We start from the raw sequence: 22,500 nt of genomic DNA, 5'->3' as shown, positions 1-22,500 counted from the left end.
TTCTTCTGTCTGAATCATAGTTCGTTCTGATAATCCGCACGGGCTTCATTCATTTCCCTGCGTCTGTGTCCTCTGCCTCATGTGTGGATTTGTCTCAAAACCGTTCAGCCTTATGGGCTCTTTGCCCTAAAGGAGTTAATCACGTTACTTTGTCTGCAGTTCACTTTCTCAAAAAAGAGTCACATTGCTTTCTCAACAACTCACAGGGGTCGGAATCTCAGGATCCTGGAGAGGTGTGTGATGGGGAGAACGGGTCTCACTGTGGAGGGGTGCATTAAATCCTGGGTACCCAGGCATCAGCAAGGACAGGATGTGGGGTAAGAGTCTTGGCAAACAACCCCAGCATCTGAGTTTTTCTGAATTCTGACTTGATGTCTGAAAACACGTTTCCCTATCTCAAACCATTACCAAAATTCTTCTCTTTTCACAAGCAAAACAGAAGTCAACCACTGGGGAGCATTTGGTAAAAAACATTTTATGGTGTTTTGTTCCTCATTCCCTCATCAGCTGCCCGCTTCACACGCACACACAACACACACACACACTCACACACGTATACGTACATATACACATATATTTAAAAAACCAAACCCATTGCCACTGAGTTGATTCCAACTAACGGCAACTCCATGTCTGTCAGAGTAGAACTGTGCTCCATAGGGTTTTCAGTGGCTGACTTTTTGGGAGTATATCATCAGACTTTTCTCCCAGGGTGGCTCTGGGTGGATTGGAACCTCTAACCTTTTAATTAGTAGCCAAGTGCTTAAGCATCTGTGCCACCCAAGGCCTCCCTACACACATATACACAGGCACACACACACACAAACATGCACATACATACACAAACACACACATATATACACATACATACAAACAGGCACACAGGGACACACATACATACAGGCACACACATACACACACACCCACACATACATACACATATATACACACATACATACACACACAGATGCATAGGTGCAAACATACACACTCATGCATATGCACACACATTCACACATGCACACGTACACACGGACATACACACACACAAACATGCACACACACATACACACACATGCATACATAGGTATACACATATATATAAAACCAAACCCATTGCCTTTGAGTTGATTTCGATTCATGGCAACTCCATGTGTGTCAGAGTAGAACTGTGCTCCATAGGGTTTTCAATGGCTGACTTTTTGGAAGTAGATCATCAGGCCTTTCTTTCAAGGAGCCTCTGGGTGAACTTGAACCTCCAATTAGCAGCAAAGTGCTTAACTAATTGTGCCATCCAGGGACTCCCTACATACATGCACACATATACACAAAAAACATACACCCAAATACATACACAGACATACCACTCACATATGAATACACACACGAGTGCATGCACACATGCTCATCCATACACATGTGCATATACATACACACTCACACACGTGCATATACACATGTGCATGCATATACATACGCACACATTCATATACACATGTGCATGCATATACACACGTACATACATATACATATACATATGCATATGCATATACATATACTCTACACGCTCACACATGCCTATGCACATGTATATACATACACACGTGCATATACACATGTACATGCATATACATACACACACTGACATACACATGTGCATACATACACACACTCACACACGTGCATATACACATGTACATGCATATACGTACACACACTGACATACACACGTGCATACATACACACACTCACATACACACGTGCATATACACACGTGCATATAGACATGTGCATATATACATAAATGCACATACACACACGTGCATACATATACATATACACACTCACATACACACCAAAAATATATACATAAACACACTTATATACACACATGTGATGTGCATACATATACACAGTCTCACACACATACATGAACACTCACATACACGCATATGCACAGACACACGTACATACATACACATACACACATGCACACACACATACATCCATACGCACATGCATATACACACGTGCATACATACATACATACACACTCACATACGCGCACACACCACCCAGAGGCAGGCAGTGACCCCCACAGTCCCTTCTCAGCTGACTGGACCAGGCTGGACTGTCCACTGGGACATGCGCAGAGTAGTATGGGAAGGATGCTGTTGATGGGGGCTCACGACAAACCAAAAATAAAACCAAATGAATTAAAACTGCAAGGAAAGCTGTAAGCAACATAAAGTTTAAAAACAAACAAACCAGTAAAAAAAAAAACTGGAAGCTAGAGTGATGAGGTGAGCTCCAGAGCCTAGTCTAGTCACTCCATGAGGGAGAGGAGCAGGGAAAAGCAGAGACCGCCCTCCTGCTCGCTGCCTGGGCCAGGTTCGGGCCTGGGGCAGCGGCAGCGGGGACCTGCAGAAGGTAACTCCACATGAACCAACAGAAAGGATGGTGTAAAGAAAAGGAAGCATTGCAAATTAAAAAAACAAAAAACAAAACGAACATGTAACATGTGCCTACCATTTTCCAGATAAGAAGGGGCCGTACCTTCTGACGGGTCCAGGCGGCGGGCCCGCCGCCCGTGTTTGGAGTTGTTGTGTACAAACATGTTGTCAGACACAGCCAGCACGTGGCCGTCCACGTTGACTGTTGTGGATACAACCACCTGCGGAGACGAAGTGGATTTGAAAACGCAGTTGGCAAAGGGAAGCCCAGCCGCCCGGTTTTTAGGTTAGGCAAAAGAAAAGCAACCTTAAATACCTCGGGGCAAAAGGGAAACCCCAGTGTCCCTGGGAAGTCGCTGCTGATGATGTGCCTGCCTGGCCTTTTTTGGCTGAAGGTGGGGGGTGGGTTTCGTGTTTTGTTTTGTTTTGTTTTGTTTTGACTCAAGATTGCTTCTCTTCAGATCCTGCTGCAGTAATTACAGTTTAATCTCTTATTATGCTAACAAGTGACTTCAATTCAGAGAAATATTCTTCTAGCCATTAGCTTCAGAAACACCCCTCTAGCCACTCATTTTAAAGCTGCTGTTTTGATTGATCTGTTCACATATTGATTGTATAGTTTATCTAATTAAACTCTGTTCACTCGGGACTGTCCTCCGCGCAGAGTACTGAGGATGAAGACTTGCCAAAACGGCTTCATAAATCAAGAGCTCTCGATGCCCCGTGTGCTACCAGCGCATGGTCGCCAGGTCAATTTTACAGTCACATTTAATGTCTGAGGATGAACTTTTTTGCATCTGAAAAGACCACATTGGGTATAAACAGTGAAAGTGTTTTCAATCCAGGGAAAGTATCCTTGCTCAAGTTCACAGTGACAGCTGGCCATGGACCCTGGTATGCCACTGGAATTTCCTCCTTTCTTCTTGAGTGAAAGGCTCCCATTCCTAGGTCCAGGCTCAGAGCACGGCCAGAGAGGCGATGATGGATAAGGCCTTCTTGAACTCCAGCTGCTGGGTGATGGAAGCAGAGAAGGAGCGCACGCCTGCAGGGACAGCCCTGCTGACCCAGACACTCTCCCAGGTGAGCCTGTGACCTGCATCCCAGAAACAACATCCCATAACAGGCCCAGGACACAGGATGTTACAGCCAGCCTGCAGGTTCTCTGTAACAGAGTGAGTCCATGTGGGGTCACTATTTCCAGAAGGACCAGATCAGCAAACATAGGTGCCCAGGTTGAACCCGGCCTTTACAGGAAGTGCCCTACTATGGTTTGAGTCTGGATTTGGGGTGAAGGAAGCCTGGTTTTTGCCAGGGTTGGGGCAGACTCAGTCCGGTCTTCAGGGCGGTGCAAGGTTCAGCACCACCTTAGTGACCCAAAACCCTACCGAGAGATGTGCACCTTCAGCAGGTGAGTGGGGAACCGGAAATAGTTCCCAGCCAGTGTCCACCCAGCAAGCTCAGTCTGGACATGTCCACACATACCATACAAAATTAGCGATCAAAAGTGGAAGGTTCACACTCACACATGAATACACTTGGGGGTAACTGATTTTTATAAGAAATCTCAGGAGCCACCAGAAGATGGCACAGCAGGGGCCGTCAGCTGGGGTAGTACCTATGATACCCGCCCCCGCAACAGCCTCTCATCGGGCAACTTTCCCAGTGATCCTCTCCCCTTTGGCCATTGCCAAGGATGCTGAGGTTTCCAGGATATCAGGCCCATCTGAAGCTGGAAGCACCATAACAGCTGCCATGAGGGTCTCAAGGTCCAGTTTCAGGAATTTTGGCGTCTTCTTGTCTTGCTGCTGGTCGCAAGGCAGACAACCACGTGGTTCTTTGGAGCACCAGTGGGAAAGTGCCTCTGCTGCCATGCTTGGCTACTCTGTTGCCACTAGTGGGCCAGGAAAGGAGCCCCGGTGGCACAGTGGTTAAAGCGCTCGGCATCTAACTGAAAGGTTGGTGGTTGCCACTCACTAGTTGCTCCTCAGAAGAAAGATGTGGCAGTCTGCTTCCATAGAGATTACAGCCTTGGAAACCCTAAAGGGCAGTTCTACTCTGTCCTACAGGGTCTCTGTGGAGTCAGAATCTACCAGACAGCACACAACAACAAACAGTGGAGCAGGCAGAGTCCCTGGGTGGTTCACATGGTTAACGACCTTGGTTGCTAACCAAAAGGTTGGAGGTTCAAGTCCATCCAGAAGGGTCTTGGAACAAAGGCCTGGCGATCTACTTCTGAAAAACTGGCCACTGAAAACCCTGTGGAGCACAACTCTAGTCTGACATGCATGAGGTTGCCATGAGTTGGGGGTTAACGCAACGGCAACTGTTTTAGCGGGCCTAGCAGCCTTGGCCTGGGGACCAGGGCCTGTCCTCCTCCCTAGACGCCCTCCCAGCAGTTTATCTGTCAAGCCCCACACTGGGTGCTAACTGAGCTCTGTGTTCTTGGTGCGTTAGTGATGCACGTAGCTAGCATCGAGACACGGTCTCAGTCCTTTCTAAGTCTCCCGGACCATGAGATGTTAAAGAAACAAGAAAAGGTAAGAAGTATTAATTAAAAAAAAAAAAAAAAGACCATCTTTGCTCTGCTGTCTACGTAGACGTTAGTTACCAAGGGAAATGGCACAGTTGAGCAGAAGGGAAGCAGGCCCGCTGTGTCCGTCCCTTGGCCTGGGCCAGCCCTGCAGTGCCCCCCAGGACGTGCTGAGACCAGAAACCCGTGGAAGACACCGTGTAAGTCCCGGTGTGCTGTTAAGTCCAGTTAAGCCTTCTGAGAGGCAGGGAGATTAGCTAGAGATGGGAGGAAGTCCTTCTAGTAATGGTGGGCTCCACCATGGGCCCCAAGGTCACCTGTGATGAGGCTTCATTCCATCTTGAGCAAGATAAACAGGATGCAGTCACTGGGTCTAGCATGGCCTCCCACCCTGCTCAGATGGATCAATATCACCAGGGCCTTGGGAAACCAAGATGTGTGAAAAATGGTGGCTTGGCAGGCTGTTTGGAAGAGACACTTTCCCAGCTACAGGGTGTCACCATGTGGCACAAAGGCCCCAGCTCCTCCGATATGCTCGCGGGACACGGAGATAGATGTCGCATGCTCACTGAAGGGCTTTGCTGTTGTTAGATGTTGTCCGGTTGGTTCTCAACTCATGGTAACCCCAAGCACGATGGAACAGAACACTGCCAGGTCCTGCGTCATCCCCGTGATTCATCGCAGATCGGACCATTGTGATCCATGAGGTTTTCACTGGCTGATTTTCCAAGTAGATCACCAGGCCTCTCTTCCTAGTCCATGTCAGTCTGGAAGCTTTGCTGAAATCTGTCAGCATCAGAGCAACATGCAACCCTCCACTGACAGATGGGCAGAGGTGCATGAGGTGCACAGGCCGGGAATCGAATCCGGGTCTCCCACGTGGAAGGCAAGAATTCTACCACTGAACTACCAATCATAAAGGGCCTCAGCCTAAGCTAAATTTCTGAAAAAATACTTTGAACTATCTTGATGAGAAAAACAGTCTAAGCCCCAAATCAAAACCACTTGGTAGCTCATGCCATTGAGGGTCCTTGAGCATTGAGCCACCACTGGGGCCAGATTTTGCTGTGGTGGGTGGGTTCTCCTGCACCAGTCTTGTGTCCCAGCTCAGAATATTTTTACAATTAAGATTAGTAAAATACTCCATCATGTGTACAGTGTACCCTTCACCCCGGAGTAACTTCCCAGCCACAAAGCCAAGAAAAACATGAACTCTGATAGAATTTATCCCTGAACCTCACAAAGTGTCCACCTCTCTGCTTTAGATGGAATCCCCTGAGGCCAAACAGAGCCCTGGTTAACCTGGGTCCAGGAACATAGTCAAGCAATGAGGCATGGGGATAAGTGAGCAAGCCCCCTCCAAACTTCAGGGGAAGAAAGCTTAGCTAGGAAAACGATCTGGAATCTGTAGCGAAGCCTGTATTAAATAGGTGCAGATCTCCTTGTGAGGAGGGCCCAAGATCTTGCATATACCCAACAGTATCATTCTCCTCCCCCTGAAAATACATAAGTAAACCCCCTTAAAGCAGCTTCAGCAAATGGGCTCCAAATTCTGACCTACCAAACATGAACAGTGACATACAGGTGAGGAAAAAGAGGCTAAATTAGACAGTAACATTAAGAGGACTTTCTCTGATAAACATTTTATTAAACAGTCATTCTGAAACCCACCCACCAGACCTACCATGTTTGAGCATCAGAGGGGACCCCGCTTAATCTGTGGCTCTGACAAGCTCTGTCTGTAGGATCTTCAGCACCCGCCAACAAGTCTGGGCAGTGCCCACCCTAAGAGGCACACCTTGTAAAAGCAGACAAGCTGGAGGTCCCGCTTCCAGAGATGGCTTTGGCTGAGCTATGACTGGACCTGATGACTTTGGGGTACTGAAGATACCTGATCATCTGTAAAGCATTTTACTGAAATGTTTTACTAAATGAACCAATTCTGGTTTTAAGCCAAGCCAAGATTGTCTTCTGCACACCCTCAGAACCAGAGAATTCAGGTTTCATAGTAAAAGGCAGGACCGCGCCCGCGAGTCCTTAAAAATGTGTACCTGGAACCTCCGCATATCCCGAGGGTTGCCTGCATTCTTCAAACAGTTCTGATTACACTTGAGGAAAAACTTTAGAAAGAATCTATAAAGATACAAAAACGAATATTTGTTAGGATTATCAGAAAAAAGACACAAACTTTTTACAAGAAACTCTTGTATGGGGGGTAGGTGAGACGTGACTTCCTGTTAGCTGCCCTGTAGTGGGCGATGTTGAGAGATGACCCCGGCAGAGGGTGCAGGTCACCCTGGGTCAACTGGCCATCGTGAAATACCTCCACCTATGAAAAGCCATGACTGGCATTTGCCTGGCCATTTTTTATTTTCAAGCTTCATATTAACAATTGCGATTTTTGGATCTACCATTTCTTGCCCAACAGGACATGAACCCCGGAGGAAACACTCACCCCAGGCAGGGCTCCCATATTCAGCAAATAAAAACACAGGACGCCCAGCTAAATCTGAGCTTCAGATAAGCAACAAAGAACTTTTTAGATAGGTATGTCCCAAAGCGTACCAATGCTGAAAAGTTTTTCGTTTCTTGTCTGAAATCCAAGCTTAACTGGACACCCTGTATTTTATCTGGCAACCCTAACCTCAGAGGGCATTACTGCCTCAGTAAACAGACTTTTAAAGACAGATTTAAAGAGCTACAATAGGCAGAACGGTTAAGAAGAGAAAGGCCTTTTGGGGTGTTGTTTTAAGGGCTACAGTGATTTCTATGAAACGTCTACGTGTGTTTTTAAGGGAATAAAGGAGCCCTGACGATGCAATGGTTATGCGCTGGCTGCTGACCAAAAGGCTGGTGGTTCCAACCCACCCAGAAGCTCCAAGGGAGAAAGGCCTGGAGATCTGCTCCCATAAAGATTACAGCCTAGAAAACCCTACGGGGCAGTTCTAGTCTGTCACATTGTGGTCTCTATGAGTCAAAAACCGGCTTGACGGCACCTAACAACAACAACAACAATCAATGCACCTGGATGTGAGGACGAAACCGTGGCTGTTCCCCAGGCAGAGAGCAGAACCAGCCGTGGGAGTTGTTTCTACCTCCCGCCAAGCCTGGCCACTGGGTTTTGAGGCGTGAAGCTCCGGTGTCCTGACAGTGTGTTGAGATGCAGTAGCAAAACCTCACTGCACTGACCTCTTCTTTCCTACCCGCTCAGTGATGGAGGCAGAATTCCCACCTTACAACAGGGACAAACTGACACAGGGCCACCTGACTGCAACACCCACCAGGGAAAAAACAGGGGATCTTGTCCCCGTACAACCTCGCCTCAACTCAAGAAGGCCGCGTCCACCGTGAGCTGAAGGTACATTTCCACACTGACCCCCAGTGTCTCCACACGCTGCCCGTCAACATTACAAACAAAATCCGCCTCTATTTGCTTTCAAAACACAGTCTGCCCTACTTGGCACTGATTCGCTTTTTATAAAGTTTCACACGATTTCCTCAAGTTCAATCCTTTGTTCCAAGGTTCCTTGTTGACAATTATCATTTCAGAAAATAAAAAGGCTCAGTGGCCTAAGACTCGTTTCTCTAACCGAGTGAGACTCGGTGTGTCCTGGATGACTTTTGACCACGGCAGAGGAAAATCCAATTGATGGGAACAGGAATCACGGACACTTGATTAAATTTTCTTACATACCGACAGGCCTGCGATTTTCGGCCAGAATTTACATCTTTTATTAGCTCGGCTCACCTATACACTCAGCTCACAATGCCTCTTAAGGCCATCTGCCATCAGCGTACAGTAAGTCACTTGATATTCCACCCACCGATTTTTCCTAACAACCACCGTGCAATTAAACGCCGTGCACTCTGCAGCGAGGTAAATTAAGCACACCTGCGTCCAGGCTACGTTTGAACTGCGTCAGGGCCTAACAAGGTGAGGGCACCACAAAGTTATCGTCCTGTCAGGCAATTAGGTTTTCACTTTGGGGACAGCCACATGGCGCAATTATACCACACATTACCACCCAGCTAATCTGAGCAGGCGCAGCCCGGAAGTCGCTCCTTGGCAAGGTACCTGCACAGAGCTTCACAGTGGTATGAATGGGCTTTCCCTCAGAGCAGGAGTCTTTAAAACCCTTGATGTCTTTTTAGCCAGTTTGCCCTTTTACTCCAACAGAAAGAGGGTGGTGACGATTTCCCAAACAGGCGCTGCCCTGGGATTCTCACCATGAGCTGGGCTGGACCATCATCACTTGTAGAAATGAGCAGGATGATGTTGGGTGCTGGGCCCCATGAACTGCCTGAGTGTGAACACACACACACACACACTCACACACACTTTCCCATACACACACACCCCACACCACACACTGTGCACACCACACACAGACCACAGTCACCCACACATATGCACCATACCACACACACCCCACAGTCATGCACACACCACAGTCACACACACACACACTATACCACACACACACCAGTCACGCACACACCACAGTCACACACACGCCACAGTCACACACACACTATACCACACACACACACCACAGTCATGCACACACCACAGTCACACACACACTATACCACACACACACACCACAGTCACTCACACACACGCATATACACCACACATACCTCACACACATACCACAGTCACTCATGCACAAACATATACACAACACACACACACCACAGTCACACACACATGCACATACATCACACATACATCACATACACTCACAACCACACATCCTCACACACACCATACCACACACACACCAGTCACTCACATGCGCATATACACCACACATACCTCACACACACCCTCACACACACACACCATACCACACACACACCAGTCACACACACATACACCACACGGACATCACACACACACACCCTCACACATACCATACACTCACACACATCACATACATTATACATACTCTCTTGCACACACACCACATACCCTCACACACACTCACGCACACCATACACACACATTTCATACATTATACACACCACACACCTTTACACACACACATACACACACCACAGTCACACTCACATGCATATACAGCACACATACATCGCACACACACCACATACATTATATGCACCACACACCCTCTCACACACATCACATACGTTATACACACTCATGCACACACACCACACACCCTCACACATATGCACACCATACACACACATTATACACACCATACACCCTCACACACATGTATCATACCACACACACCACAGTCACTCACACACACCCATATACACCACACAGTCATCACACACACGCATCACAAACATCTTACTATTACGTACACTCACACATGCCATACTCACACCACGAACATTATACACACCACACACCCTCACACATACCGTATACACACATCGCATACATTATACACACCACACACCCTCACACGTACACACACCATACCACACACACACTCTCACACCTTCACACACTAGAACACATACCACACCACACACTCTCACACCCTCACACACTAGAACACACACTCATATTCACACACATTCTCACACTCATATTCACACACATTCACACATGCACACACATTCACAGACACACACACTCTCATTCTGTCCGAGGCAATGATCACGCCTGCCTGTCCTGAGTGCCTAAGGAGTGTTGTGAGCATGTGCGAAGCCCTGCAGAGTGCTCCCTGGAGAGAGAGCAGGCCCTTGTGAAGCACTCAGGTCCCAATCACACCAACAAGGGGAAGTGCAGCAACAATCCGCCTGGGCCTCAGGACATCATGAGGACAGACAGCGGGGAGGAGGAAGCAGCTTCTCACGCACTTTCTACCCTTGTTTTATGTCTGGCTCAAAGACTCAATGAAGCCCGCAGAAGGTAGTGGCCTGATGTGGCCACCAGGTGATCACAGACACTGCATACTATCAGGTACACAGGACACAGGTGTGCTCTACCTGGGACGTGCTCAATGCGATGCACCGTTCTGGTGTTTGGGGGGCACGGGTGAGAAAACTGAAGGCCTGTCGAGAGAAGTCCAATGGTCACTCCCACCCTTGACACAATTACCCTTTAACTGGCTTTTTCCTAAGAAATATCTGATAACCACTTTACATACCTCACTTCCAGACTCTCATCCACAAAGGATTTAATACTCTTGTTATGAGACGAAAAATCTCTCCTAACTCAGAAAATCTTTGGCATTAGCACCAATAAACTCTTTATTACTGCTAAACATGGATCTGCTACTCGATGGCAGAAAGGAGATGAAAATCCTCACCTGTCATTAGTACAGGACGCTTAATTACGTACAGTGCGTTTCTCGGTGCGTCTGTCGGCCCATCGTCAGATTGACCATCCTGTGCACTAATTCCCTGACCCCGTCTTTATTTCCCTAAAGAGTCGTCATCTTGCACGGTAGGTACCAGGGTAAATCAAGCTTGAAATATGGGCTTTATTTACTTGTTTCTCCCAGGCGGGAGGGGAAGACTGCCACTAAAGACAAGCTGCGGCACCTCAGTAGCAACGCCCCAGTAATATTCAACTCAGCTTACAACATTCCGGAAAGTTCTCCATAGCTATCAGAAGGGTAAAAGGTGTGATCTTATTACCTCTGAAGTCAGGCCTCCTAATTAGGACAGAATGCCCCCAGCTCCAACTGGCTCCCCGTCTCAGTCATCAGGACCAAGGAAGATGGATTGAGACGCACCCTTGGCTCCGTCTCTGGAGCCAGCCCCTGAGCCACTGATATCTTGTGTTTAAGCTAGAAATTCTAAGGCCATTTTCATCTCCACAAGGACAGTTATCCGATTGTTCTAGCCTAACTGTTGCCCTCACTGTACCCAAAGAACGAAGTTGAACGTTGGGTCTGCACTGCGTTTCTATCAGAACCCACTCAGCAACCCTAACGCTGCGGACAGTGCTGAGCGCCAGGCAGCAGAAGGCGGAGACTTTAGGTTGGGCTGAAATAAACAACGGGACCAGCCACTTTAACCAGGACCCAACCTAGGTGTTCCAAAACACGGGGCCAGCCTCCACCACCATCACCAGTTCCAAAGTCTGCTCGGTCTCTGTGTGTTTAGGCTATGAATTAGTTCATTTATGTTTACTTTTATGAAGCTGATTAACCAGAGCTTCGCTATCTGATGAAAATCATTTTAATTGTAGTGTTAGGCTCCTGTGTAATATCCATTACATTAGGAACTGTTTAAATTCTACATGGGCATTGTGTAAATTGGCCCTCTGTGAGCTCGCAAGCAATTAGGACCAAACGGCTCTCCTTTAAACGACTACAGAACTTTGTGGTGGTGTTCACAACAATGAGAAACAAAGGAGGCTGTTTAATTGTAATTTAATGGGGTACCAAGGAGTCTGTGGCATTAGATGCTGGCAACAGAGAGCAAGAGAGAAAAATTAACTGCAATTATGTTTGATTAAAGCTATCCTTCTCAATAATCAGTGGTCCTGACAGGCCATGGGGCTCTAGTGGGCTTCAGGATGGCAAAAGGTGTTGAGCAATATTAGGGCCAATAAAGGAGATATTAGCATAGCTAATTACAGCCCTGCAAAACCTGTAAAGGGGGCCTCTGTGTATTGTAATGTGTGAAATAATTGGCCGAGGCCGTTATCAATTACATAAGGAATGAATTTGGTTTGTCAGAGAAAAGCTGATGAGATGCGTTTCATCTGACACTGTTCTCTTCTCTCACACTCCCGTGCAAAGAACTTCTCCACTTTTAACCAAAGCTGCAACCTACCTGCAGCCACATCGCTGATGAAATGCTCTCGCCTGCGCTGCCACGGCAACTTTTCACCCACCTGAAGCCACCAGTCATGTAACAATGATGTCCTCCCCTCTGGTCAAAGGAGAAATAGATTGTCTCCTTAAACGTGCGGTAAGCCTGGCCTCGCACCCCGGTAATTGAGGCGCCAAGGAAACTTTGCGTGGTTTTCATTTCCCGCCTTTGGCGTGTGGACATCTCTTGTCTGGAATTGCCTGCTTCCCAGCACCACAGAAACCCAACAAAGGAGTTTCTTGTTTTGTTTTGGTTTTAATTGCCAAGTTTTAGACTGTTCCAGGGCTTGGTTTTGCCAGTGTTTGAAAATGTAAGTCGCAGAATGGACTTGTTTGGCCATGTGAAAAGGCGCCTCATCAAACAGGGTGTGACTCCTGCATGGGGCCCACCTTCAGCTCCTGGTTAAGGTGGCCACATTCAACAGGCTTCTACCAGATCTCCCCAACACCCAGATTCAGGCTTCCAGCCTCTGTCTTAGCTGTCAGGACCTTCTCCTTTGGCCTTCAGTTATGGCTAATGTGGGGAACCTGGGTCAAGAACGAAAAATATTGGTGTCTTACATGGGGCACAGTTTTCAGGCAGAGTTCTTAATAAGCAGCACACTAATGTGGCACCAGGTAGGCCTCAATGCCATCAATCAAAACCCAGAGCGCCGTGTGTAAATCATGCAGTGACAGCTTCCGAGTTAGCCAGGAACCCCAAGAGAGTCCAATCCAGGCCAAGACCCCACGTCTATAGTTGTTATTGAACCTAGCATGTAAAACCAGAAGACAATTTTAATACGGCATAACCTGGACAAGAAGAAGTAAGGAAGGACCAACCAGAAAGTGCAGTCAGAAAAGTCACAGCCCACTGGTGGTCGCGTGGGCCTGGGGGAAGAGGGGGCTGGGGGCATTTCCTTGGGGGCGATGACAATGTCTGGGAGCTGGATGGAGTGGTGGTCACACAAACACCATGAATATACTCAACGCCACTGAAATGTTCACCTTCAAACGGTGCGGTTTATCTCACGTCATTTTCACCTCGATTTTATAAAAGAAGTACCACCCCACACCGGAAACCGGGAGTCCAGAAACACGTGGACGGCAAGGCCCTTATTGTGCTATTGAAATGAAATAGTTAAGGGTCAAATGAAAAGATAGAGCCTGTAAGAGACTTTTCCCTGACTGATAAGAGAGTGGCCACGGAGGGCTGGCTCGCAGTCTCTGCTAATTACTGAGAAGTCCCTGAAAGCAGTGGCCGCAGCTGTGCTGTGTGCACACCCGGTCATCAGTCGCTGGAGTATTGATTACTGAGCAATTCTAGCTGATCGGGTTCTGGGGCTTCAGAGACAATGTGTTTCCCTCACCAAATCTGTAATGAGCAGTTCCTATACAAGACTGCACTCTGCTGACATCAGATCTCTGCACTGAGATAGTACACAGGTCAATACGTATCGGATTTCCAAAACGCGCGGGTCTTAATGTCAGGCCTTGCTTTTCCCCCCTCTCCTGCCATTAGCTATTACTGGGCTCACGTTCTTTAATGCCATCCAGGAGAAAAATCTACTCCATTAGTCTGATTTATTCTTCAAATATGCCATGACAAATTGCTTTAACACCAGACTTATTAAATTCTTGTACATTTCAAGTTATGGGTCTCATATCCTTGTGGTATCGCCATGACGTCATCACCAAGGGGCAGAGGGTAACAGTATTGAATTTTACGGCGAGGCCCAGATGTCTTTTTTCAGGGTCTCCCCACTCCCGCCCACCCCCCCGCCCCCGGCTGAAAGGTCTGGGGTTGTTGGATTCCCCGCCGCCAGTCCCTGGTCCCTGTGCGGCATCCCCACAGCGCGCGTGGTATCCTGCGTGTAAATGCAGATGTATAAGGATTTGAAAATATCCACGGCTTGACTCGCGGTTCAACAATTACTGGCCTTTGTCTGCAGGCGCCTCTCCACTGTAGCAGCTTCCGTCTCTGGTGGACCTGAGCTATTCTACTTTCCCTCGCTGTAGTAACCACACCGCATTAACAATATTTGTACTACAATCGCCAGGGGACCCACTTCCCAGATTCTATCACTTCTTTATCTCCTGACAAATACCTCACTATCGAACATTATTAGGTTTAGAAAATTAACCCTTCACAGCCTGGAGCCGCACCAGGTCCCACCATCCCTCCAAAGAGCCTTATCGCTAAATTTCTACTATAATGGTTTTCCCTTTTCATCGCAATTTCAGCCTCAGCTGTCAAGAGGCACTTATAGATACCATGATCTTGTACTTTTGCAATGATTCTCATTAAAATGATGCCAAAGAGATCTGATGGGATTTAATGGCTCTGCTGGCCAGTTCAATATCCATAACAGGAGCGTCCGCCAAGGCTTCCGTTTGGAGGACTTTGTATGACTTGCATTAAACTTTCCAGGGTGGCTTTAATGCTCTCAGATAAGTACAGCCCAGGTAGACACTCCAAAAGCAAACGCAGCCCGGAGTTCTAGGCTTTGTCAGTTACTCTCCCCGGCTGGCTGGCAGGATTCTCGTTAGTATTTTTTGTAACTGTTCCTGATTTTTCATGATGGTTTTGATAAGGTTATCTGTTTAAGGGAAGTCAACTGCACAACACAAAGAAACGTGAAGTGTGCTATATTTACACAAGGGCTCTTGTTTCAAGTGCCTATCTTTCTTTTTCCCCCTTTACCTATTTCTCTATTTCTAATGGGCAAAGTAGCGTTGACATTATTTCTTCGGCAGATCACTCGTCCTGTCAATCAGTCTGCATTTTGTCTTTTGCTGCGGGCTCATTAAAACAGCTTCCTCACTCCCTCTGGACACTGCTCCATTTGCCAGCTCTGATCACGGAGCTCCTTATTTAAGAAAAATGCCAGCGTCACTTGGCTCACATCAAATGCACCCCCACTGACTTGTTGCCAGCTCCGGGGGAGACTTTTACAGGTTGTGCAAAGACTAAGTGGCTCTGCTTACCGAACTTTGGGCTGCAAACCTCTCCTGCCAGTGCACGTGCGTTTTTAGGGATCTGAAGGTAGTGGGGCCACTTTTGGCCACTCCGGTTTCCACCAGCCACCAAGGCTGTTCTCAAAACAAACGTGAGGCTTTTTTTTTTTTTTTCTAACCTCCAAGTAGGAAGCTCATCCTTTTCTACTCAAATACATCTTTCCCACCCATGCCAGCTTGCTTAATTAAGAACCATCATCTTTGTAGGTTGAATTATTAATAAAAAAAAAAATCGCATTTTAAATCAAGCCCGTGTAAGCAGGCAGGACACCAGTGTTGAACCCGCCTCTGCCAGGCTCTCCAGCCTTTTAGGTCCTGATTAAAAACTTATTAAAACATTATAAATGATTAATGGGCGCACAGCTCTGAGTGGCAATTATTAGTTTTAATGCAGGTAATGCAGCTTAATGAGGGGCACATGTGTGCAAAGCCTTAACTTCATTACTCCCGCGTGTCAACAAATACAAGAGAAATGTGCAGCCAGCCCATCCATTACGTGGAAGGGCACCAAGCTTTCTCCCTTCACCTTCCTTTGTTGGTGAACCAGGAACCGTAAATTAATCCCTCTCCGTGGCTCCGGGGAAGACTGAGGTGTTTGGACCATACTCTGCACCCCACACAGCCCTGCCCTGGAGTCCTAACATTCCACAGAAGACCTTCTTGGGCCTCTGGTACCTGGGAACCTGTCCCTGATCTTCTGCGGGTTGACACTGTCTCCACTTAGAGACGAAAGCTACCACACTCAGAGCTGGTGGGGCTTCCTGCCTTCCTAGTTTTAAAAGGTCTGTGGGTGGAGGGGCTTAATTCAATCCACTGGGTGCCTGGTTCAAGCTAGCATGTTTCCCTAAATATGCAGGGGTGATTCCACTGCACTCGCTTCTGATGGCTCATCTCCTGTGCTGGGTGCAGAGTAGTGTGTCTGTGAGACAGAGACAGAGAGGGTTTGGGGGGGTGGTGAGAGGGAGGGAGATAGATGTGAAGACAGAGGGGAGGGAGTAGGAGGGAGAGAAAGAGATACGGAGACAGAGATGACATATATAATATATATATAGAAATATACATAGAGAGAGAGGTTATATAAAGAGGGGGAGGGAGATAGATACCAAGACAGAGGGGGTGGGTGTAGGTAGAGAGAGAGACAGACAGTCTATTTGTATATACATAGATACATGTATAAATAAATACAGGGCCCTGGTGGCACAGTGGTTAAGAACTCAACTGCTAACCAAGAGGTTGGCAGTTCCAACCCACCAGCCACTCCTTGGAAACCCTATGGGGCAGTTCTACTCTGTCCTATTGGGTAGCTATGAGTCAGAATTGTCTCGACAGCAATGGTTTTTTTTTTTTTTTTAATACATACATACATATAACCCAAAATATATGTGTGTATATACACATATGTATACATCCAAAAACCAAAAACCAAACCCACGGCCGTAGAGTCGATTCCAACTCATAGCAACCCTATAGGACAGAGTAGAACTGCCCCGTAGTGTTTCCAAGGAGCGCCTGGCGGATTCAAACTGCCACCCTCTTGGTTAAGTGCTTCAGCTCTTAACCACTATGCCACCAGGGTTTCCATATGTATACGTATACACATAAATATATATATATAGAGAGAGAGAGAGCCCTGGTGGTGTCCTGGTTAAGCATTAGGTTCCTAACCAAAAGGCTGGCAGTTCGAATCCACCAGCCAATCCTTAGAAACTCTATGGGGCAGTTCTAGTCTGTCTTTAGGGTCGTCATGAGTTGGAATCAACTGGACAGCAATGGGTTTGGTTTTTTGTTTTATATGTGTATATATGCACAGAGAGAGAGAGAAGGGGGTACAGAGAGACAGAAAACAAGAGATTATATAACATGTGTGTATATATACATACAGAGAGAGAGAAGGGGTACAGAGAGACAGAGAACAAGAGAGTGATTATATATGTGTATATATACATATAGAGAGAGAGAAGGGGGTACAGAGAGACAGTGAACGAGAGATTATATAACATATGTATGTATATATACATACAGAGAGAGAAGGTACAGGTACAGAGAGGTTATATAATATACAGATATATATTATATACACAATTTCTCTCCACATACATAAAAAGAGAGAGGGAGGGAGAAAAATACAGAGCAAGACACAGAAACAGAGGCACAGAGCGTGTCCCCTGCCAGCAGGGCACCCTGACGCCAGAACACAGAGACACAGGAAGTACCAGGCGGCAGTGGCTACAGCGAGATTTCAGGACAAGCTCGGGGTCTGCGAAGAGGCCCGTGGTGAACACTTGCATTTAGGACGCTGAGTGCGGGGAGCCTGAGCGATTCCTCAGCCACAAAGAAGCCCACACACGTGACGGCCTCACCTGGGACGCTGAGCCAGGGCCTGCGTGACCACCGCAGGGGGCAGCCTTTGCGGGGAGCAGGCTTTGTGGCTCAGCCCACACGCCACCCCCTATTTTCTGTTTGTGACAAGCAGGTCGGTCCTGGCTGATCCCCACTCTCCGTATGAAGAGTCTTCAGGGCTATTTGCATCATTTTATCGCTAATGTATAATATATAGCTCTAAAGTGAGCCAAGTACTGTCTTGTTACTGAGCATAAAAAAGTAAGGGCAATAAAGATACATTAGTTCTCTCAAGCACAGCAGCGATAACGCAAGCAAGAAAGGTTGCTGCTTGGAGTTAAGAGGCAACGTTTCTGCCTGACTAAGACAATGGAAGAGGAAAGAAAATGTCAAATCAAGAAAAGCTGGATTTAGAGATGAGGCAGCCCAGGATGACGTGGGCGCCATATTTTGTGAAACTATAACGCTGTTGGCAGCAAAGACCCGTGTTTCTGATTCATCTAGGGCCGCATGGCAAAGCTTTGTCAGTCTGTGCAAGGTATAAATAATTCAGGGTGAGAGATGGCAATTACAGGGCCCTGCACAACCAAAATGAATATTTTATGAGGACTAAAACTGCTCTGGAATGAATCATACACATGGAGTCACACACACATGGCTAGTGGGCTCATACATGCCAGCCCGAGGAGAGAGGAGCTACGGCCCTGCCTCTTTCCGGGCGCCGACTGTGAACCTGGAGAACGGTAATAAGCAAACATGGACCAGGCTCCCCCGAGGGGCACCGTGCTCCCACCCTCTTGATAAGCGCCTGGCCCATAAAGCGCACAGCAGGAGGCATGAGACCACGCCAAGCAAACTCTTCACGGCTACACCCCATGAGTTCGGTTTTAAAGAGTAGTTCCTTTTTTTTTTTTTTTTTTTCCGAATTAGCATCGTGGCCTGGCTTATTATTTCAACTGTTGAAACTATAATAGGTTTAGGCTGGGCTTTCTCCACGTGAGAAAATGGTCTAGGGTCTGGTACAAGAAGGAGGAATGGCTGTGTTGCCCCCAGTGAAATCTGAGAGGGCGCAAGGAAGGAGCTGAGGACTGACTGGTACAGATGGTGAACACTCTCAGCTGCTCATGTAAAGGCTGGAGGTTCAAGTCTACCCAGATGTGCCTCGGAAGACAGGCCTGGTGAACTATTTCCAAAAACCCAGTCACTGAAAACCCTGGGGAGCACAGTTCTACTCTGAGACACATGGGGGTCACTGTGGGTTGTAGTTGACTCAGTGGCAACTGGGTTTGTTGTTGTTGTTTAAAGGAGGGAGGGGTGTATGCCTCTGTGTGCTTTATTCTCACACTCTTCAGTGTGGTTTTTTGTTTTCCTTTCAAATAAAAGCATGTTCTTAGGTTCTTCCTCTGCCTTTTGGGCCTGAATCTAACATGGTCCAGGTCATTCGACATGGGGGAGAGACCGGACCTTTTAATGTACTCATGTCCAAACTCCCACGTAAAAGTCCAGGTCCCTCAACTTGCGGGTGAGACCCGACCTTTCAATGTGCTCATGTCCAAACCCTCAGGTAAAAGTTACTTTCCTCACTTTGAAAAGCGGTCTGCTCCTAATAGGGGTAGGATTATGCCCAAAGATATCTTTAAAGCCTGAAAGGATGGTTTCAGCTGCTACATTTCCTCCAAAAATGCTCCTGGTGAAATGCGGGAACAAATAACAACATTGTTCACGAGGCCAAGCCAGCCCAGCCCCACCAGTGAATGGCTATTGTGTTTGTCCAGCTACTGATACCTGGGCTTTTGTGGTGGAAAGAAGGTCGCGGCTGTGACATCAGCACAGCACAAGTGGCCCTCTGTGCAGACACTCAGAGAAGGCCCTCACTTCGGTGGGAACCAGGCACCAGATCCCTCAAAGAACGTTTTCTTTAAATTCAACTCCAATGCATTGTTTATGAAAACAAGGCTATGAGGTATATTAATAATTTGATAAATAGGGATTTTCCCTTAATTATTCATGAAGAACATTTGGCAACAGTAAAATTATATTCGCAGAACAGGTTTATAAACCAGCTAATTATAAATTAAGTATGCAAGAGAAAATTGCTAACCTTGAAATTAAAATATTTTACAATTCCACAATTCGAATTGGTAGAGAATTATCAAGACCCCAGTGTGAGCAGAGAGTGCGGCCTGGCTGTACGGGGCACAGGCCAGGGGGGGACAGCAGAGAAAATAGACAAAGAGGGGACAGTGCCCCCACCCCACCCCCACCGCAACTTCCAAAGAGGGGTTCCGAAAATCATCGGTGTCCATCCCAGGAGTCGGTCAGCATCCTCAGAGAGGCGGGCCTGACTCTCAGGAGAGGACACCCATGTGTTTTCAGGACCCGACACACAAATGGTCCAGCGGGCTTCCGGGGTCTCCACGGACCGCCTGGCCCCTCGGTGCCCCCTGCAGGCCAGGTGAGGGGAGGAGCGTGGTTCCTCATCTGCCCACTAGAGGGCTTCCCGTATGGGCGGCCCTGCTGTGAGCCAGGGAGGGTGTGCCCAGTGCAAATGCCCTGGACAGGCCTGCTGGGGGCTGGCCGCCTCAGCCCTAACTCCTCTGCCTCCAGCACACTGCCCTTGGAGGGAGCTCTGTGCAAACGCAGGGGTCTGGGAGCTTACACACACCTCCCATGCCAAGACCTCTGCAGCCACCCTGGCCGAGGAAAGCTGGTGGTCAGCAACACGTTCCTAGTGCATCTCAGAAACGATTTTCTTGACTTGTTAGATGAGAGAAGACAGGGGTGAGCCTTCTGCTCACTTTTTTTTAACAACTACATAGCCTAATGTTGAGTAGACGTAACAAAATTACGGGGCACGACCAAGGTGAGTCAATGGAAGAAGGAAAGCCCTGGGCTGTTCTGTTGTTATTGTTTAAAAAAGTACTCTGTGCACACTGATTTCCTTTCCCGTGGGCATTCCGCAGCTGTAAAAATGGAGAAACTCAGAAAACATGTAGCCAGCCCTCGCCCACCATGCCAAGGAGGCCATGTCACTCCCCTTCCCTGACATCAAAGAGAAAATGAGCAAGATCCATTTAAGTGCATTTCTTTCTTTCCTTTTTTGTTTATGAAGAGTCGTGACTTCCCCAAGAGTAAAAGCCCCACTAATTGCTCATGTAACAACGACGACAGAGCAGGTGGTACTTTAATACCCCAGCATGGCCCTGACACTTGGAGACACAGCTGCAGGTCAGGCAGCCCACCAATCCGGGGAGGTCTCTGGGAACTCAGATAATGAAAATTTTTTCATGTATAAAATCCTTAATCAAAATGCTACTGGTGTCATCTTGTAGTGCAGACACTGCAACTTAAAATTAATATACAACAGAACCTTTAACCAAGTGAACAATCCCCTGCCTGCACCGCGCACGTGCCTCTGAACTGTGGTGCGACACAGGCCCTGGAATGTCAGGGCACCAGGCGGCAGGCAGCCCCACAACATCGCCCCACGGTGCCAACCCCACCAAGATCCAGTCGAAACAGAGTCCCCAAGGTCTGGAGGGACTCCGAAATTTGAAGACAAACCAAGCAAGATGACGTACTATAGGCCATGTCACAGCCCAAGAGGGGTGACGCGCACCAAAGCCAACCCCGGGCTGATTTTTGGCACAGCGCTGACCCAGCTTACGCCGATGAGTTTAACTCTATCAGCTGGTACCTCAAGAATATTTTTCTCACTTGGAATAGACTATTTGCCATTTGATAGGATACATTTCTTTTCTTTACCTCTGGGATGCTCCACAGATGCTAAGCAACTTCCCCTAACAATATTTAAATTGCTTACAAAGCTTCTCTAAATATTTGCTATGTATTTAGCATGCCTAAGATCTGCCCGTGATTCCAAAGTCTTTTTGTTGTAAATTGCAATTTTACAACTTCATGCTCGTGATATATTTTGACGAAGCTTTGCTGACACCCTCTATCGGCCTCCAAAGGCAAAATAGCTGACGGTCCACGAGCCACCAGAGAACTCTCAATTTGTCGTGAGCCTGCAGCTACTTTGCCATCTTCAATCTGCATGGAGAAAGATTAAACATTCAATTTGTTACCTGATAGGCCACAAGGTTCGCCACTTACCATACAAATGGAAAACATTACTGCCGTTCCCCAACTTCCTTGCTTGAGTATTTTATTATTTGTAATATTTACTTCAGGGAAATTATGATTCATGTCATATTTATCTTCATGAAAAATGAGCATCTAAATGGAAATCACCTTTTGAATGTACCAGGATATAGCGTAATACTAATATGCTTCATGAACTATAAAATTTAGTCACAGTATATGGATACATTATAGCATGGCTTTAAGACTCTCACACGGAGCACAT

The 22,500-nt window shown here is 47.3% G+C and overlaps 1 protein-coding gene across 12 annotated transcripts in view; it reads right to left on the bottom strand.

Annotated features, from left to right (window-relative positions):
- EBF3 (EBF transcription factor 3) overlaps nucleotides 1-22,500 on the bottom strand; it is a 136,278-nt gene that overhangs the window by 37,211 nt on the left and 76,567 nt on the right. For 6 of the 12 annotated variants that reach the window (XM_064269169.1, XM_064269170.1, XM_064269176.1 and 3 more), the window contains exons 7-8: nucleotides 7,035-7,116; nucleotides 2,530-2,674 (exon numbers count right to left, since the gene is read on the bottom strand). In XM_064269169.1, coding sequence (XP_064125239.1) covers nucleotides 2,530-2,674; nucleotides 7,035-7,116 — 227 coding nt within the window. The remainder of the gene's footprint in view (nucleotides 1-2,529; nucleotides 2,675-7,034; nucleotides 7,117-22,500) is intronic. The other 6 variants (XM_064269171.1, XM_064269172.1, XM_064269177.1 and 3 more) reach the window with 1 other exon arrangement.

Source organism: Loxodonta africana, chromosome 16, assembly GCF_030014295.1.
Source record: "Loxodonta africana isolate mLoxAfr1 chromosome 16, mLoxAfr1.hap2, whole genome shotgun sequence".
NCBI lineage: Eukaryota > Metazoa > Chordata > Mammalia > Proboscidea > Elephantidae > Loxodonta > Loxodonta africana.
This window is presented reverse-complemented; position numbering and strand designations above follow the sequence as displayed.